At 37.9% G+C, this 18,963-nt stretch overlaps 4 protein-coding genes across 4 annotated transcripts in view; 2 read left to right on the top strand and 2 right to left on the bottom strand.

The window, feature by feature from the left end:
• LOC138023739 (uncharacterized) overlaps positions 1-1,766 on the bottom strand; it is a 4,479-nt gene extending 2,713 nt beyond the window's left edge. Inside the window, exon 1 of the mRNA XM_068870798.1 lies at positions 1,576-1,766. Within this exon, the coding sequence (XP_068726899.1) occupies positions 1,576-1,710 (135 nt within the window). The 5' untranslated portion in view covers positions 1,711-1,766. The remainder of the gene's footprint in view (positions 1-1,575) is intronic.
• A 156-nt stretch (positions 1,767-1,922) lies between these two features.
• Positions 1,923-7,171, top strand: LOC138023738 (cell division cycle protein 20 homolog). Its single transcript, XM_068870797.1, has 7 exons — positions 1,923-2,429; positions 2,705-2,836; positions 3,807-4,003; positions 4,102-4,196; positions 4,567-4,801; positions 5,808-5,933; positions 6,636-7,171. Exons 1-7 carry the CDS (start codon positions 2,000-2,002, stop codon positions 6,927-6,929), a joined length of 1,509 nt encoding a protein of 502 aa, XP_068726898.1. The 5' UTR covers positions 1,923-1,999; the 3' UTR covers positions 6,930-7,171.
• A 337-nt stretch (positions 7,172-7,508) lies between these two features.
• Positions 7,509-12,823, bottom strand: LOC138023741 (trafficking protein particle complex subunit 5-like). Its single transcript, XM_068870799.1, has 7 exons — positions 12,686-12,823; positions 12,513-12,601; positions 11,705-11,831; positions 10,626-10,683; positions 9,908-9,967; positions 8,883-8,947; positions 7,509-7,728 (listed from the first exon to the last, which is right to left on the bottom strand). Exons 1-7 carry the CDS (start codon positions 12,752-12,754, stop codon positions 7,630-7,632), a joined length of 567 nt encoding a protein of 188 aa, XP_068726900.1. The 5' UTR covers positions 12,755-12,823; the 3' UTR covers positions 7,509-7,629.
• On the top strand, positions 12,809-16,223 carry LOC138023742 (protein Abitram-like). Its single transcript, XM_068870800.1, has 5 exons — positions 12,809-12,890; positions 12,993-13,044; positions 13,831-14,034; positions 14,526-14,595; positions 15,305-16,223. The coding sequence occupies exons 1-5, from the start codon at positions 12,824-12,826 to the stop codon at positions 15,425-15,427; spliced, it is 516 nt and encodes a 171-aa protein (XP_068726901.1). The 5' UTR covers positions 12,809-12,823; the 3' UTR covers positions 15,428-16,223.
• The last annotated feature ends 2,740 nt before the right edge of the window (positions 16,224-18,963 follow it).

The following is an 18,963-nucleotide window of genomic DNA, read 5'->3' as shown; positions in this document are numbered from 1 at the left end:
GTCAAAACAGTTACTGGGTGAAAATCTAAATTACTACTTTCGCTGACACATACAACATTCCAGACAACCCACTGACAAGATATAAAATGTCTTTATGGCACAAAGAGCTATTTGTATTTAATTTTCGGCGACTTTCTAAAGACATTGTCTCCAAACTTGAAAAAATTGGCCAGTTTTTCAAGTTTCAATCCATTTCCATCCTCTCCATCCTTGGATGCAAACAACAAAGAATATTTTCAATGCACTTCAATGGTCACTGGTAACAAAACTACAGCATTATTTTTTGGTCTTCATTGATGCAAAGACATCTTTTTGTGTTTTGAAGTTTGACTGAAAGCGTGACACTGTCCCTTTAAAGTCTAAGCATTTGCTACCTGTTTGCAACAATTAGGTAAGAGTAAAGTTTGGCATTATTTTTACGATAAGGTTAACCCTTTGACTCCCAGGAGTGATCAGCATGTAAATTCTCCTCACAATTATTTCAATGAAATGTCAGTAAGACAAGTATAATGAGAATGAAGAGAATACTTATCAGCTTAAAAAGAGGTGTGATCTAGATATAACACCAAATTCTCATTACTACCCAACAAAGGAATTTATGGTACTAGTTAGGAGAATGAACATGACGATCTTGGCAATGAAAGGGTCAATTTATGCAGCTGTTTATCCTTTCCTAAGCAGCAGCATTTAGCAGACAATTTTTGACATTACCCATTGACTCCTGGGGGTTCCCCATTGATGTGTAAAATATTAAGTCTGGCCAGTTTACGCTAGTTTGGGTGTCAAAGGGTTAATTGTTCGTATTCTGAGACACGATGGGAGTGATGTTGAAGTTGTGGAGAAGAGCCAGGGGACACTTCGTGACGTTTACTGAAATCAACATGCATCTAATTTAGGACATTTCTGGATTATCTGTGAATTCAGACAGATTTCCACACAAACTCTCTTAACAGTTGACATATGACTGGGGCAAAATTGATAGCTATTGATACTCCTAAGACCTGCACAGACTGCTTTTGTAGATCATAAAATTTAAAAATGGATTCTCTGGTTAAAGAAAGATAAAAAAATACAAGCTTTCGATTGCCAGTGTGCAATCTTTGACAAGTGAAAGATAAAAGCATGAATGTAAAATTTATTGGGTCAAAAGTGTGAAAACATTTAGGTCTTAAGAAATCACCCGCTTGCAGAGGAATTGAAGTAACTGCAGAATACACAGCCACTATTGTGTTGAGCATAACAATACATTCCGTTCATATGCAAATATGCAGTTCCAATGAATCTTTGAAATAGCTCGAGTTGAATGACAAAGGTCACTTTGTCTACAAAGTGGCCGGTAGTCAAACCTGGTTTGACAAAGCACAGTATTCCTATGCGTTTATATTTGCTACATTTTTTGTATTTTCCACATTTCGTTCAACTGTTGGACGACAAACAATACTAATACGCTTTTAAAACATACTAATACGCTTTCAAGACTGTTTTTTTAAAGATTTAAAACGACATTCATTCGCAGGCCTGGGGTATTTAGCTTAACTTGTGTCACGCAACGAACTAAAAGAGAGAGATACCAACCTTTCCTTTGAATACACTCATCGGAACAACATTTCCTTGCAAATCCTTTACAGTTATAGAATACAAATCTGTTGAATGGATAGTAACAGGTCCGAAACCAAGGATCAGGCTGAGGCTAAGTAGACAGAACTTCATTTTTTCTGGAAATTCTTCTTTGCGTTCGCAAGGCTTTGGCGCAAGGAGAATGATACCGAGAAAAAAATGCTTGTTGCCACGGGTCGTTGCCACGGCGATGCGATGAAGCGCTAGCTATTTGCGGCTGTCATAGTGACAGCCAATCACGGGTTTTTGTTCTCTAACTGTCCAATCAGAAACAAGTAAGAAATTACCGCGTCCTTTTCAATCTGTTTCCTTCGCTCGAGCTTTGAGGAAAGCGAAATTCTAGCGTGAGCTGTGCTTGTTTTCTACTTTTCAAACAAACAAAATGTCGCATTTTCACTTTGAAACTGAAGTCAACGATCTCTTGAGACTCGACGCGCCGATAAGTAAAGGACCCGCTCCTCGGTGGCAGAGGAAATCAACTGACCATCGATCTTCCAGTGCAACTGCTTCCACACCGCATGATCGAAGTTCATCGAGGCTCAACTGCAGCAAGACGCCATCAAAGACTCCAAAATCATTGAAAAAAACGCCAGGAAAAGCCAAAACATCAGAGGACAGATTTATCCCTAACAGAAGTGCTATGAACTTTGAAATGAACTACCACAAGATGGTATCAGCTGATCACGAGAATGAAGAAAACAGCAGTCCTTCGAAAGCAGAATTCAAGAAGAAAATGTCACAAAGTCTTGTTGGAAACGACACAAATTCCAGGATTCTTGCGTTTAAGAACAAAGCTCCGACGCCGAGAGAAGGTATTTGCTCAATTAGTTGCTCAATTAATTCACATTTAGAATTGGCATGCAAGTTTATGATCATTTAAAACAACTGAATGAAAGCCGCCTGGCGGCGGAATTAAAGAAGCGCCAACACAGCTTACCCATTGTTGGCTTATTTCGCGTAACTGATTTTAAAAATACATCGTTTAAATTTACATTTGTAAGTATGTAAGCTCAAACTTTATTCGTTTTTAAAAATGTATGATTCATATCAATGATATATCATGCGAGATCGATCGTCTCTTTAATAGGCCATTTGAACGACCTTCGGGTGTTGTACAGCAACAACAAAACTCCAGCTACATCAACGAAGAAAAACGCCAGACATATTGCTCCAGTTCCAGAGAGGATTCTCGATGCACCAGATCTCATCGACGATTACTGTAAGTTTTATGAAAAATAGTTGATTGGGCGGAATTTTCACCATTTTCTTCCTGCTGTTGTTCTTTCTCAAACGTTTACTCAATAACATCACGTGAGTAATACCTCATAAGCTTACATACGCAGCAATGAATCTTGCTGAGTAACCTTGATTTGATTCAAACCTCTTCGTTTTATTAAAGGGGCTAGGTCACGCTGTTTTAGGTAATTTTGTTTAAAATTGTTAGTTATGAGCTCTAAACGTCAAATTGGCAGAGCAAGAGTCTTTCATTTGCAAAATCACGGCCACATAACAATTTAGAATGATTTTTCAGCTGTTTAAATGACATTTTGATATAAACTGATATAAATTTGAAAGGTGGGCCGACATTTTTCAAATTTACCCAAATGCAATCCACTTGAATCCTCCCCAGTTTTGTCCATCCTTGTCCCTTCTTAGCTTTCCTGTGTTTTGTTTGAGTTCTTCTATAGTTTTGAGCCGTTATTTTGTTATTTCAGTTAATTCTATGACCATTTGTTTAATGCTGAAATTGCCTAAAATTGCGTGACCTAGCCCCTTTAATGCAAGAGCAACCCATGGAATGTTTTCTCTACACTGTAGCCTGTGAGCAGGCTTGCTTGTTAAATAATAATACTTTGTTTACCCTCGGAATATCTCCGAGAATTTAACATATACAATTGTTAAGAATCCCAACTGGTGGGAGGCAAACCAGTTGGCTACCATATTTTACAAGTGGGCAAGGAAATTGAACCAGGGACTACCTGATACAAATTCAGTGAGTGGTCAGAACACAGTCTTGAACCCAGGATCTCTGGATCTCAAGGCACAGGCCCTAACCACTCGGCCAGTGTTTTGGGTATTGAGCAAATATTTTGGCGGCTGAGCCATTAGTGCACAAGAGGAATGGGATTATGCACATACAGTTACAGCCCAATAGGATGATAAACAGATGTTCATTCCCTTCTTCATAGATCTTAACTTGTTGGATTGGAGTTGCCACAATCATTTAGCTGTAGCATTGGGTGGTTTTGTGTATCTGTGGAATGCTGCAACAGGGGATATTGTGCAGCTCTGTCAGACTTCAACACCTGATTGTTACATTGGTTCTTTGGCTTGGATTAAGGAAGGCAATTACATTGCTTTAGGAGACAGTAATGGAGTTGTTCAGGTTGGTGCTGTTCTTTTAGATCAGTCCATTGTTCTTATGATTTTCGAGCGAAGGGGTTTGTTTGTGTTGGTTGTAGCTTTACTGTATTTTTACAACAGTTGTGGGATGTGGAGGCTCAGAAGCGATTACGGAGCATGGCAGGGCATTCCTCTCGAATTGGTTGCCTTTCTTGGAATTCCTACATCCTATCAAGGTAAGAAATAAAACAAAGGAAGTATGTGTACACCAATATATGTTATTGATCAATGTTATATTTTGTAGTAGTTCAATTTGATTTTTCCTTTGTTTCTGACTATGATAATGATAGACAAAGCAAAACCAAAATTGATCTAGTTTGAAAAATTTTAAAGTTTGAAAAATTTTAAATCACAATGTAATATTTTACAGTAAGAAGTATTATAATAACGGTAATGATTGTGTACGAAATCCAACTTTCTATTTAAGAGATACTGGCATGTCTAGGTCCTGATCAAAGAATATTTGTGAAGAACATTGTAAGATCAAATTTCTATTATGTGATCAACTTAAAAATAAAATATTGCGTTGTTTAATTTATTGTTTAGTGGCTGCAGAAGTGGAGTAATTCACCATCATGACGTCCGTGTGGCAGATCATCACGTGGCTACTCTTTCAAGACACTCTCAGGAAGTGTGTGGCTTAAAGTGGTCTCCAGATGGGAAATACTTGGCCAGTGGTGCAAATGATAACTTGCTGTTAATCTGGGATGCCAGCATCAATACGATCAGCAATAGTAATACTCCTCTTCATACCTTTAATCAACACCAAGCGGCTGTCAAGGTTTGTGAACTATATCTTACAGTACAATGTACACATGTTCCCTTGGATGCCTCAATCAGCAAGAAGCAGTAATGTTAACACTCGTCAAGGAATAAAAGATTTGCAAACCTTGATGCCAGTACAAACCATTCAGTTGTTGCACTCAGAACGTAATGATACTTGAAACAAAACAGGAAAATGGTGATCCTTGCCCAGTAACACAATTAGTGAAATGTTGTATTTAAGGCCCTGTTTACAAGCAGGTAGGGTAACCCTAGTGCTAGGGTTACCCTAGCAAGAGGGTTACTCTAGCACTCACACATTTCTTCTTTTTTCAACAATGTGTTTACAAGGCAGCTAGGGTTACTAGCTGCCTTGTAAACGCTCTGCTAGGGACAACTCGCCTACCCAGGACAACTTTTTAGCGGCTAAATCCATTGTGTTTGCGATTCTGGCCGTTACCAAGCACGCAAAGTTTTGCTTGTAAACCCAGGCTATGTTTGACTTTCCTGCTAGGGTAACCCTAGCAGTAGGGTTACCCTGCCTGCTTGTAAACAGGGCCTAACCTGTCACTGACACTTTAAAATCCTTATTGTGACTCTGAGTTCAACTTTCAAAAAGTGTTTTACTTTTTTACCCTGAGTTCTTAATTCAGCAGTAACAGTTGGCAAACTGTTCAAAAGAGAAACCAAAAAAGTTGTGTTGATCTACATGTAAAAGCACATTCAATCACCCAACACTGGACATGGACCTTTGAACCTTGTTATTTAGCAGTTCCCCTTTTTCAGCATTGATACCCTTTAGTTTGAATAACAAGTGGAGATGGAAAAAACTTTGTTTGGGGCGATGACATGCATTGTAAGGTTGTTAACAGTGATTGTCCCAACTCTCCTTTCAACTGCTTGAAGTTCAATGATTGAAGGCAGCCAAAAACACAACTGTTGTTCTAAATCTGAACTATTAAGTCTTCAGTGTTATGAAAAGCACCTGAGTGAGTCTTTCATGGAAGTCAATCTGTTCTTTATAGGCACTAGACTGGTGTCCATTTCAACGCAACGTACTGGCAAGTGGTGGTGGAACAGCTGATCGACATATTAGGTTCTGGAATGTTGGTTCAGGAAACTGCCTCAACAGTATTGACACTCATTCCCAGGTAAATGAAAAACAATTAAAACATAGAGAGCTTAAGCATGGCAGGCTCCTGCTTGTCATAAAAGTGAAAATTCTCTCATTTTAATTTGTCTCATTCCTTTGAACAGTTGCTTGATATCTGGAGCTAACATGGCAGAAATGAGCTAATATCAAGCAGGGTTCTTACATTTTTGGCAAAACCCTAATTTCATTCACGACATTTGCTGTTTGGCGTAAACGCCATGCTTAACCTGTCTCATACCTTGTTGTTGAAAGTAAAGTAAAGTAAAGCAACCATATTTAACGTCGATAACTCGTAACAGTAATTCAACTGACAAACCTGAGGTTGAGAAAAATAAACTGTCATGCTTAATATAAAAAACTTTCCAATAAAATATTTTCTCAAAATTTGAAGTCTAAGTTAGGCATGTGGCTCATACATGGGCTTTTTTGATACATTTTAGTCTCTTAATTAATTAACCCATTAACAACAAACACGCTAGGACGCCCCCATTTGATGAGTAAAATCTGTTTAATCTCACTCCCAGGGGTCAACGAAAGTGTGTGCGGTGATTAGCATCTATAAAATTCTGGATCATTTCAGCAAATGCTCCTTTAGGAGGAAGATATTACCAAGGAGGTTATACTAAGAGTAAATGTGTAGAAGGAAAAGATCATGGATCAACTAGTATTAATTAACATTATTTTCTTTTTAACACTTCAGGTTTGCTCCATTGTGTGGTCAAAAGAATATAAAGAATTAGTGTCCAGTCACGGCTATGCACAAAATCAGCTGACGGTCTGGAAATATCCATCCATGGTGAAAGTGACGGAACTAACTGGACACACCTGCCGTGTGCTGCACATGGCAATGAGTCCAGATGGACAGACAGTGTGCTCCGCAGCAGCAGATGAGACATTAAGATTGTGGAAGTGTTTTGCTACTGATCCAGTTAAAAAGAAGTCAAAGCCCAATCAAATATTAAGTAGTTCATTAGTGCACCGTGGCATTCGGTAAAATATTGATTGACAGAATTTTAAATGGTGAAGATAAAAGGATAAATAGACATAATGTTAAAGGGGTTAAAAGGACAGGTTTTTAGTCCGGGAATAATATAGGAAGTATAGGATAACAAAAAGGGGCCTGAAACTATGAATGCTTTTTATGGCCATTGATAGCTGACCATTTTAACGCAAAATCCAGCTGTTTCACCTTGGTCTGCAACAACGATCGACGGCAATAAAGAAACAAAACTGTTATTTGAACTTAACTGGTACATATGTATGTTATTGAAATTCACAGCAAATAATTTGCTTGTAGCTCTTTTAAAACTAAAAATGGTTGTAAAGTTTATGGGGCTTTGTAAAAGTTCTCCTATCTCATGCTGTTCCAGCTATTGTTTGATTTGTTAAAAAAGGTAAAATAACAAGTACATGCAATTGAACTGGGTTGAATAATTATTTACAACTAACAAAAAGCCATAGACCCTCTGTACAGATTTTCCTTTTATGTACATATATTTCCCACATAATACAGTAGGTTATTGAATTGAGGTGTAATAATAAAATTACCGGTATTATTGTTTCCAACAAACATGTTGTTTTCAAACTTTATTAGCCTACCATGATATTTAGGATTACAATAACAATTTAATTAAAAAACAACAACATGATGTTTCTTTTTACAAAATTATCTCTCACAGTTTTACATTACTTTCTTATCTTCCGTCTATTGACTTGTCCCTTACAATCACAGACTCTTCAAACTTAATCATTAGAGTTGTTCCTTTGTGCCAGTGAGCAGAGACTTTTGCAGGCTGATGACCAAAATACAGAATTAAAATATGTTAAAACAAATATGAATGCAGCCCTGAAGATAATGGATGTTTATTTACACAAGGTTCAGTGTGTGCTTTAACAAAACTGCACTGGACAATCCTAGAATGTAAAGGGTGTTTATTGTTGAGAGAAGTACCGGTATTCATCTACTTCAAGTCACTACTTCTATCTGAAGAAAATTTGGCGTAAAAAAATGGTTGAAACAGGCAAGCTAAGTAAAACTTTGTCAAAGGGGATGTGTCACAAAATTTAGACAAATTCAGGACCTGGGCCCGGTTGTTCAAAAGCCGATTAACGCTAATCCCAGATTAAAAATTAATCAAGGAGTTTATTTCTCTTCTCCTAAATGCTGTTCAACGCTGATATTTGGCAAAACTTTACATTAGAAGAAGTCAATCTTGAAAAACAAAAGTAAACGAAAGAAATTTTCACCAAAAAGTTGAAAACATGAAACAAAAGTTTACACTAATCCTGGATTAAGTTAATGGGCTTTCGAACAACCGGGCCCTGGGCTTGTAATGCTAATTCCAGATTAAAAATTAACTTTGAAAAACTGTTAGGCCAAATGTTTAAAAATTAATTGAAAAGCTTTTTCCCAGGGTCTGGTTGTTCGAAAGTCGATTAACTTATCCAGGATAAGTGTAAAAAATGGTTCCATTTTTTCAACTTTTTGGTGAACTTTCTTTTGCTTATCCCATTGACAGAGTAAAATACTAAGTCAGTCCGGTTAAGGCGTTAAAGGATTAAGTCTGTTTTTCAAGATTGACTTCCTCTAATGTAAAATTTTGCCGAATATCAGCATTGGACAGCATACGGGATTAGAGATCAAATAAACCCCTTGGTTTACGTATGTTGTCTATAACTTTGATAACCGGTACTTATGGTTGACAGAGTTTTTTGTCACATAGTTTTGATTTGTGTTGTTATAAAGTAATTTTTGGGTTAATGTTGTGTTTGCATAGGGCTTGCAAGTAATTGGCAAAACTACACAGAATGAACTGCACTGCCCTGACACAACCCCTTTGACCAGTCAACTTCTTCTATGACTCAGAGTTAAAACATCCAACGAACCATTAAAGAAAAAAATGCTTGCTAATAAATTATTATGAAAATGCATGCAAATATTACTTACAAAGTTGCATCCATGTAATACTGCTTCTACAATTCCAGCGACAAATGACGCACAGTTTAGACTCCCTGGTAAAACAAATCAAATCACACATTTCACTTTATTTGTAAAATTAATTAATTATTCATCACAACTATTGACCAATCAGCAGGCTCTGTAAACCCAATACAAATCGACTGGCATTGATTAATTATTTAAACAGTAGAATTAACTTTAAGACAAACTCCTCAGCTAAGTAGTAGCAGGGCTCCAGGCTGCATGCTTAAGAGAATAATGTCAACCTTTTTTTTCGTTTGTTTGTAACGTGATTGACCAAGAGTACGTCCGTCCGTCTGTCCAGACCCTGGGGAGGGGGATGGGAGACTAAGAAAGGGAGGCAGGGAAGTCTTGCGAAAGCAGCTTTGAGGTGTGAATGGGCGAATTTTCTTGGCGGGAAACTTTTGTGCTGCTCACATTTATCCCACTCACCTTTGTCACTTTTGAAAAAGTTACCATTAGTGATGAGCAACGGGATAAAGAGCAGGAAGGAGCATGAGAGAAAAGGCGACAAAATTTGAGAAATTTAAGTGAAGAAAGCCTCAAGAAAAGCCAAGGAAGGAGGAGAAGAGAAAATTTCAATGAAGAACACCGTAAAGCTGAGAGAAATAAAGCGAGAGACAAAACACTTATTTACAATGGTTAGCTTGCAGGTAATGTTTTCCTTCTTAATGCATGCCTCGCTGCCTACATATTTTGTAAAACTCACTCAATCAATGTCTATTTTGTCAAACAGATTATAACCAAACTCTCAACGCCATATAAATTTATATTGTCAGGATTGCAGTACATTTATCTGCAACAAATGCACTTGTAAGCAATGTTTGCGACAGTTTAGGTTCTTTTTGGCCAGACAAGCCTTTGAAAAGCGGTTTGATTAGCTCGAATCTGCAATTTTCAGCAAAATCTCCAACATTGAGTTAAAGAAATGAAGACAAAACTATTATTGCTAACAAGATTCTTATATAATAACAAATAATATTTCCCTTTACCTTTGTCTTTTGGTACTGATATAAATTTGTTAACCAGAGGTTCCTTTTCAATAATATAATCTAAGAAAAATGTCAAGGACTTGCTGATGACTGAAAAATAATATACTAAGTTTACATGTGAGATTATTATTGTGACCACCTGTTAGCACAAATGCTAGTGAAGAGTTAAATTCACTCCTAGGAATGAGGCATATTAGATTTTTCTTGGTTCTTGGAGGGGAGACTGGAAACTAGACATTTCAAAGGCCTTTTTCTCAAAACCCAGCTGTACAACAAGGGTTAAAATTTTTGGAATTATAAACCAATATCAAGACGAAACCATCAACGTTTTTAAAAAAAAGATCTATCAGACAGTTCAGTTATTACCAAACTAGACGAAAACTGACGTTTTTGCCATTTGCGAAAAACCTGTCCGACAGATTTTACTATTTATCTCTACACATAATTATTTTTTCTCACTAAGGAAATCCTGAAATTTTAAGGTGGGGTCATGAGGCTAGTTTTTGCGAAAAAGAACTTTGAAATGGCTAGTTTCCAGTTCCCCCTCCAGGACCAGGGACTATATTTAGCATTTTCCCTCTGATTTGCATTATTTGCCAGATAAAATTGCAGTGACTAACACTTCAGAAGAGACATCCTGATGCTTTAATTTCACAGATTTCAAAATCTTGATCTTTTTCTTCGGAAAACTGTAGTAAGCCACCTTAAAAAAGGATACATGTTTTGTCATCATCATTTGCTTGTTCCAGTTTATCTGCTTCTTTGCCAAACAATGACTAGAGAAAGGAAAACTGACAACGTCACGGCCAAAAAATATTGCTATAATCTCAATGCAATAATCATTAGTATAATTTTCAGCGGTGAATATAAGAATTTAAAGTGGTACTATGATCAAAAAATCATGTCCTTTTTTTCTTCAGATTTTGAAAGCGTGTTCGCTTAACACCTAACTGGCAAAATTTTGAGCTTTGAGTTTTATCCAAAGGCTGTTTATTTTGAGTGTAAGTTTTGGACTTCATGGTCCGCCATTACTCACGTTCAAAACTGGCCGATTGGACCTCAGAGGGTTGGATCTAGAGAAAATGACGTCATTTACTCACTAGCTTAAAATTTCAGCGTGTAAATGTAATTTATTATATATGCAAAACACGGGTTGAAAAGTCTGAAAGCCCGAAACTCCTGTGCTGCATATTAATTAGGCCGCGTACACACGCATTGCATTCTTAAACTAGTGAGTGTTTGACGTCATTTTCTCCTCGACCCAGCTCTCTCAAGATTTTAAAGTTAGTAATGGTGGACCAATAAATAAGAAAATTCCAGCTAAAATAAACAGGTGTCTTTTTAAAATCAGAACTTAAAACTTGGGTGAGTTAGTGTTTAGTTAACATAGTTTTGAAATCCAAAGGAAAAACAATTTTTTTTTTTTGGTCGTAGTACCACTTTAAGAGAATATAAGAGAGTGTTGTATTCACCGCACTACCCGGTGAATATAATATTTTGGAGGCGCGGCTGCTAAGCCAATCCAGCACTTTTCGTGCCCTTTTATCTTGTTTTAGCCCGTTGTTTTGCACTTTCTTGATATTCACTGCTGAAAATTACACTAAAACAATTATTTGCCTCAGGCCCAGTAAATATTGGGTAAATATTCACCAATATTCACTTCGCCTTCGGCGAATAATTGTTAATTATTATTACTATTAGGGAGCAAGGAAAGAGTGAAACTGCCATTGCCCTAGGGAACATTTCTAAATTCAATTTGTCCAAAATACATGTTTTACTTTAAAAATCAGCTCATACCTTCCATAAGACTGACTTGACAAAAAGAAGAATGTTTAGAACTCTTGTTTCTCGCTTCATCCCTTTTTCTCTCAAGACCAAAACATCAAGCACTCTGGAACCCACTTGTTGACCAAGTTCTGATAACCTAATCAAACAGAATTACAGGAACTCAGCATTCAAATCCCACTTCCCAATGATATTGAAATCATTAGGGGGGGTGCGGTGCGGTGCGGCCCCTCATACCCTGACCCTGTTTAAGACACATATCGCTGATTTTCCTACCCATTTTAAGACAGAATTCCGATTTTTGATACCCTGTTTAAGACATTTAACCTAGTTTAAGACAAAAATTGATAAATCGATACCCTGATTAAGACAAAAAATGATAAATTCGCCCCGGGTTTTACCATAACTGAAACAACCCAAACCTTTACAAAAATGCTAACCTTAGGCTTAAATATTATTTTTTAGGCCTAAATGGTAGCAATAGTAAAGGTTTGGGTTGTTTCAGCTATGGTGAAACAATGACCTGCAACCTACAACCTGCACTTTCCACCCTCCAGCAACCAGGCTTTAAGGTTGACACCATTATTGAAGAACCAGTGGAATAAGAAGCGTACATTGATTGAACCCTCTGACACCCAAACTGGCCTGAAACGGCCAGACTTAGGTTGCGTTCGACTGACAGGCTTTTATCCACAGAGTTTTTAGGGTTTTTTGTTACTTGCTTTGGCCAAGTACCAGCCACAAAAATCCGAAAAATGAGTTTTTGATATTTCAGATTGATTGTATGGGTATTCTAGCAATCGTCCGAATTGGCACTCACTTGGTCTGAAGTTCTGGAACTGTGTGAACTCTGTTCTGACAATACTGCACCATCTCAGAAAACAACAAACCAAAAGTGCTAACGTTGATCTAAAACAGAGCACATTCAATAGCCTTAATACCATCGAATGACAAAAGGCCTTGTTGAAGTCGACATTTACAACAATTGAATACCTCGTTTCTTCCTTTACTTAATGGTTTTTCGAGTATATTTGAAGTTTTACTTCTCCTCACAGACTCCATCTTGTTTTTGGCCTGGATGCCAAGCTAACAAGGCTCGGTTCTTGGCATGCCCGGTTCTTTTTATCAAAGATGGCGGATGGAACTGAGGAAAGGAAGACAGTAGTTGATCGGTATTTTACAAGAATATATAAGACAGGTTAGTTTGAAATCAGATTAACGACATTGAAATTTCATGACTTAATTACGAAGAGCGGTTTTTCCCCGTAAATTTGACTGTATTGTCTTTTTTCCATCTGAGACATCAAAGGTAGAGCTTGTGAGGATCAATGTGTATTGCAGCATTCAAACAAGTACGTTTAAGTTCACTGAATATTTTAAGGCCCCACTTGAAAGCACAAAGTAAAAATACATTATTTGATCTTATAACCTGTCGTATGTTTTTACCCAAATTTCAAGCATTATAAATACCCACTCCCCCCTTCCAAGAATGGGTTTGACATTTGAGCGCTCAACAGGTGCCAATGGCACATGCAGCATGTTGGGATTAGTCACTACTTAGGAAGAAACTAAACCCCGTAATAACCCATGAAACTCTTACATACTTGTGAAATTTAATGAAAAATATTTCTTTAGACCCATATGCTGTACTGCTATATCTGTCCATCTGTTTATCTAGTTGTCGTTGTTACCTGCCATTGCAGCAGTGTTTCATTAATGCACCGATCAAATTGAAACTTCAACATCCCCACCCCGGCAAACCCCGGGCATTTGACTTTGCCTGTGTGCGGTGGGGAAAATTGAACTGGAAAAGTCAGGTTTCAAATTATTTTTTTTCGGATGCTAAAGACACTAACAGCCATAAAACATGTGTTTGGATGAGATGGAAGAGTTTAAAGGAAGAGATATAGCATTTGTGAGCGATTGGCTTACTAAAAAGGTCTTCAAAAGTTGGGGACAGACAGACAAATCTGACGACAGGGTAGGGCATTTGAACACCATTTTGGCCTGAGGGGGCGGGAATTTGTTTGATCCAATCTTCAAAAGTTCAAATGCCTGTGGTTTACCCGGAAAGGGGGGGGGGGGGGATGTTGAAGTTCTGAGTTGATCGGTGCATAATGATCCCATTTTTGTGTCAGAATATGTGTGATTACCATTGCAACCAGTCATCCATTGCTTCAGTGCAAGAAAATATCGAATGTAAATTTCCAAGTCAGCAACAAGGTCAATAGACTGGATAACAAAGTATCAGGAAAAGGAAAGAAAGGTGCACAGCATCTTCTGCCAGAGTCTCCAATTTGTGAGGTTACAACATCTAGTGGTGACAAATATATTCTGTATAGGTAAGTGAAGGACTAAACTTGAATAAAAATGGAAGTTTTATTGCATTGTGTGGCCTTGTGTCATCGTCGTCATCTTATCTTCCTTTATCCTTGGATTCTGGAACAGCTTGGTGTAGCTAATATTTCTAGGCATTTACCCTCCCAACCGTGGTGTGTCACATATGACTGACCACAACACCGCGTACACCACGCCCTGCTGTTTGTGAATATTGTGAAGGTTCTTTTACATCCCACAGGGTTATGAACAAGGCAGGGTTTGTAAGACAGGGCCTATGTTTTATAGTCCTTTTCCGAGAAGACTAGAGAGTGTAACCATTTTGCAGATGTCACTGCAAATGCAGCACTTTCACCTCAGCTATTTTAAGACCCTGACTGTTGGTACGGGTTTTTATCCCATGACATCCTGCACTATAGTCCAATGCTCAAGCAACTGAGCCAATTGGTTGGTCGTTCAAAGTGTTTAAAATGTTTCTCTTTTTTTTTTGTATCAGCTGTGTTAAAGGAAAGCTAGTTGAAGTAAATGAAGAATTGGTCAGCAATCCAAATATCATGTTGGAAAAGGTAATGCCCAGTACTGGTAAAAGGCTCAATGTTTTGCTTACAGCTTTGGTTACCTCTCTAAAGAACATCGGAAGCCTTATTACTTGTAGGGTTCAAGACATGCTTACAGATGAATCAGCTGAAGACCTAATTTTTGGTCCATAATTTGTCTAAACACCATATTTATATCAAGATGAATTGTAGACAAAATATCCTTTTTAGACGGATAATTCATCAGAGACGAGTTGTTCACCTCTCATTTGTCAAACTCGTTAATACTTCATAAGTTAATTAATAAGCCAATTGCATCGCCCCATTCTGGTTACGTGGACAAGCTTGAAACCCAATTAAACACTACTTGTTGATTCACTAAATGAATTTCAAACACATGTGGTTTGAAATCAATAACTTCAAACACGTGTTGTTTGAAATCAATTAACGGCATGGAACAAGTGCTTACTGACAGCTCTCGCACGCTTCTGAGCACCCTTTTGGTTTACAAAAATATTTGACTTGAAAAAAGTGATTAAAATTAAAATTTCTTTTGTTGGAGAAGTTATTTCAAAAACTTGTGCATTTTGCTTCATTGGGTTTCCAAACGCACAAAAACAAGTGTCCCGCCTTCCTTGATTTATCGTTTTACAAAATTTCTCAAAGGTCATTGAGTATTGAATCCGAAATTAATTTTATGGTCATAAAACAAGCAAGTGTTATCTTCTTTCACCTGCAGCCAGAGACAGAAGGGTACCTTGCTGTAGTTCTTCCAAAACTCACCGAGAATATCCAGGATGGACTTCTTACCAAAGAAGAGTATGGGAAACGAAACTCTTGCAAGGAAGAATGTCACCCATGAATATGTAAGAGAGACACAAAGCTTACAAAAAGTGTCCTTGGAAGTGGTGGCTTAGTCAATCAGTGCCTTGTCCTGTCTTAAGACTCTGGCATTCCCATCACTTTAACAACCAAGATGCTCTGCCAGGGTTGAAAAGTCTCTCGCAGATTTTTTCCTGCCCTCTGGCGTTTAGTAGCAGGTTCACACAGTGGCAAATGTTGAGCCTTTACCAAGTTCATCAAATGCTTTAATTATACTGAGAATTGAAATCCAGAAGAGGTTACTCGAGTTTCCCTTTTGAATCAAACTGAAGATGGAAATTTGAAATCCAAGAAAGGAGAAGCTACACTGTAAGAGAAGGTGGTTCATCAGTGTGAACAGTCGTTGCACATGCAAGGATAAAAGGAGTTAATTTTGACAGCAGTTTTGAGCTGAATGTAGTCTTCTCAGAAGGCTGACTCATACTCAGTTATAATTTTGAATACCCAAAAACCGGAGCACTGGCTGTCAGAGGAAGAAATAGGGGAGGGCCAAGCCTACTTCATCAGCTCCGATTGGTAACCACCACTGATGTCATTAAGTGACTCATTCTTTCATTTGGCTTTTCTTCAGAATACTTCTGTCAGAATACTTCTGTCAGAGCCTCCAAAATTATGGACAGACTGTTAATATAATGTGGCTCCAGTAAAATGGCCAAAATATTTGAAGGGCAGTTATTCTTTGATTGCACTCACGTGATAAGATGGGCATGTTGCTGCCAAAACAATGGAAGAATGTAGCTCAAGTTTTGCATAATAATAGAGTCAAAATCCCAAAAGACTTTTTTGCTGTTGTTCTTTCCACCAACATGGCCGCCTGACACCAGGTGCAATTCACTACATGCACAAATCCTATAATACACCTCTTCCTTCCCCCCCCCCCCCCCAAAAAAAAAAAAATTCTACATAGGCATTGTTTTTGACTTCTCTTGGGACATTTTCATGTCTCAGGAGAAATTGCAAACAATGGTTATGTAAAAGTTTTGGGGGGTACTTGAGGTGTATTATGGGATTGTGCAAGTAGTGAATCAAAGCATTTGACAATGTAATGACATTAAAGGCCCTGAGTGCAGTATGATAACTACATGTTTATTCCATGAAGCAATATTGTTGATGAACTGAGGATTCATGACCTGAAACATAAGGACATACTTCAAAAGCCAAGCAGGAAAGGACCTTGTACAAGCTGTTTTGTGCTATTCACCTTTCTATTAGCGTTAAACAAACAATTTAACAAAAAAACAAACACATAAATAACGCCCCTCTAACTACATGTACCAATGCCTTCATTTACATAGAGTTTCTGTTTTAACTATGAAGATCTCTCCAACAGGGAAAAAAAATTTAAGGAAGAAAGAAAAATTTATGGTTTCATAAAACTGAAAAAAGACATCCAGCCTTGAACTCTAATTATCTTTCTTTCTAGTTTTATTCTGTTTTAAGGGGAAGAACAAGCAAAGTAATAACCACGTTTCATGCCATGAATTTTTTTAACAGTACCAAAGAAATTTTAATCCAAAAAGTTCAGGGGTTCTCAAGCAACGCAGGACTTACAAGCTCGTGTTCTTATGTTCAGGCCTATTTAGGACTGCAGGCAATCGCATTAAACTCTATTTTTGTTTCTGTTGGTAATCTTGTCACCAGAGCCTTGTATCTTACGCTGCCCATGATTTCATCACTCTCCCAGATATCCGTTGAACAGGAAAAGTTTAGGGTCGAGTCTGTACCTGTCGTTTCAAATACCTGACACTTCGTAGAACAACGAAGGGTTACGTTTTTGCAACTGTACTTGTACATATTTATTGCCGTGAAATTCAGGGGCACCCAACGTCAATTTTCGGAAAATATCTGTTTGGAAGACGATTTGAGATCTAAAATTTTCCCAACATTTGTTGTAAAATTCCTAGCTTGCCTGCCTGTCCTAGGATTTTCGAACATCTAAAACATGGTATAATTGCCCATTGTAATCGGATTTTTACCCCTAAAAGGTCACCAAGAATTTTCGGGAGCCTTTTTTCTTGCTGAAATTTTCGAAAAGGTAAGTTTTGATCCCTATAATTTTCGGATCACTAGACTTCCAGCTAGGGAATCCGAACAGATGAAAATTTTTTAGGGGATAAAAATATGCCTATATCTACCGTTTAAATACGAAAATACGTTCAACAATGCTATGTTGCCCCTGGAAGTTGACATCTTAAATTCCCACTACTTGCTCCCGTCTGACCTTGTAGCTCAGTCGGTAGGGCAGCGGTGATCAAACCCGAGGGTCGTGGGTTCAATTCCTACCCTAGTCAGTTTCTCTTTGTCCTTGTGTGGGCCCAATTGCATTAATAGGGCTAACGCTTACATGGTTTACATGTTTAGAAAATAGCACTTCACATTACTTCTCATGAATGCCATGATTTTGCGATTACTACTACTCGCACGCAAAATGTGTATCAACTGATTCCTCAGTATTGCACTGCACATCCTGTACTGCGCATATGGTATGTCAATGTTTATAAATTGGTCAACTTAGCAACATTGTAAATTTGGCGTAATCGATCATACACGCTGAAACAGTTCTCAAAACACTCGAGAGAAGTTGTGAATGACCCATAATTATTTGCGAATAAGCGCGCGCATCGCGAGAACATGGCGAATTTTGTTGTTTGGATCTACGATAATCGAGATAGACAGGTACGATGGTGTTTTACTCTTAAACGAGTATGGTGACCTATATTTTTTATTGCATAACTTTGGTGTACAAATTGTCCCCTTTAAATCAAAAAAATGTTTAAAAAATGTATCGGAAGGAAAGAAAAGATGTAGTTAAAAACGTACACTGAGCCCCTTAGCAAGGGATGTTAATTACGATCTTGAAAACAACGACTCGAGAAACGTTTTGAATCGACGTCGTGTTAAATTGAGTGATTTTTCCATAAACTATATAAACAGTGTTCCATATGCTCTGGACTTTCTACCTATCAGGTGTTTTTTCAAGTGTTACTTTAAAAACCCTCTCGTTTAGCTATCGCAAAATGTACCGTGAACCGATGAAATAACGCGCGTCTTCAGTATTAGTACAGGCATCAATGGGGTAAGATTGGCCCATTATATCTCTTAAGCAAGCACGGTGACTTATCTTTTTTATAGTAGCTCGCAAAACAGGGATTAGTAGGGAACATCCAGGTAAAGTTTCAAGGAAATCTTCCCACAATTTTTTTTTTCTGAGGAATCACCTTAAATAGGGATAAACGGCGTTGACCGTGCGCGAGAAAAGTGAAAAAATGTAGTCTTGTGCTCACGTCCTCCTTGATAACCTCAAATTTGGCATTTCACCACGTCACTGTTTTGAGGATGACGCCATAGAAATGTACAAACTGTTAAACGCACGTGCGGGGCGTGGAGCTATTCCTGTTAGTCAGGAAACCTTTTGAGCTTCCCAATAGACTCCTTGCTCGCGCAGGTCTTCAGAAGGTTACGTCACAAAGGTTTGTTACAATTTTGCTGCAACGGCCTGGAGGCAAAAGAAGTGAA

The sequence above is a fragment of the Montipora capricornis genome, chromosome 11 (assembly GCF_036669925.1).
Source record: "Montipora capricornis isolate CH-2021 chromosome 11, ASM3666992v2, whole genome shotgun sequence".
Lineage (NCBI taxonomy): Eukaryota > Metazoa > Cnidaria > Anthozoa > Scleractinia > Acroporidae > Montipora > Montipora capricornis.
This window is presented reverse-complemented; position numbering and strand designations above follow the sequence as displayed.

What these genes read in the sequence shown, in the direction of transcription:
- LOC138023738 (XM_068870797.1), top strand. Translation starts at nt 2,000, where the DNA reads ATGTCGCATTTTCACTTTGAAACTGAAGTCAACGATCTCTTGAGACTC. An exon ending in AACACCAAGCGGCTGTCAAG is followed by an intron (nt 4,802 to 5,807) that starts GTTTGTGAACTA and finishes TGTTCTTTATAG; the next exon opens with GCACTAGACTGGTGTCCATT. An exon ending in GTATTGACACTCATTCCCAG is followed by an intron (nt 5,934 to 6,635) that starts GTAAATGAAAAA and finishes TTAACACTTCAG; the next exon opens with GTTTGCTCCATTGTGTGGTC.
- LOC138023741 (XM_068870799.1), bottom strand. Translation starts at nt 12,754, where the DNA reads ATGGAGTCTGTGAGGAGAAGTAAAACTTCAAATATACTCGAAAAACCA. An exon ending in GTTCCAGAACTTCAGACCAA is followed by an intron (nt 11,832 to 12,512) that starts GTGAGTGCCAAT and finishes CTGTTTGATTAG; the next exon opens with GTTATCAGAACTTGGTCAAC. An exon ending in AAATGATGATGACAAAACAT is followed by an intron (nt 9,968 to 10,625) that starts GTATCCTTTTTT and finishes CATTTTTCTTAG; the next exon opens with ATTATATTATTGAAAAGGAA.
- LOC138023742 (XM_068870800.1), top strand. Translation starts at nt 12,824, where the DNA reads ATGGCGGATGGAACTGAGGAAAGGAAGACAGTAGTTGATCGGTATTTT. An exon ending in GTATTGCAGCATTCAAACAA is followed by an intron (nt 13,045 to 13,830) that starts GTACGTTTAAGT and finishes TTTTTGTGTCAG; the next exon opens with AATATGTGTGATTACCATTG. An exon ending in GACAAATATATTCTGTATAG is followed by an intron (nt 14,035 to 14,525) that starts GTAAGTGAAGGA and finishes TTTTTGTATCAG; the next exon opens with CTGTGTTAAAGGAAAGCTAG.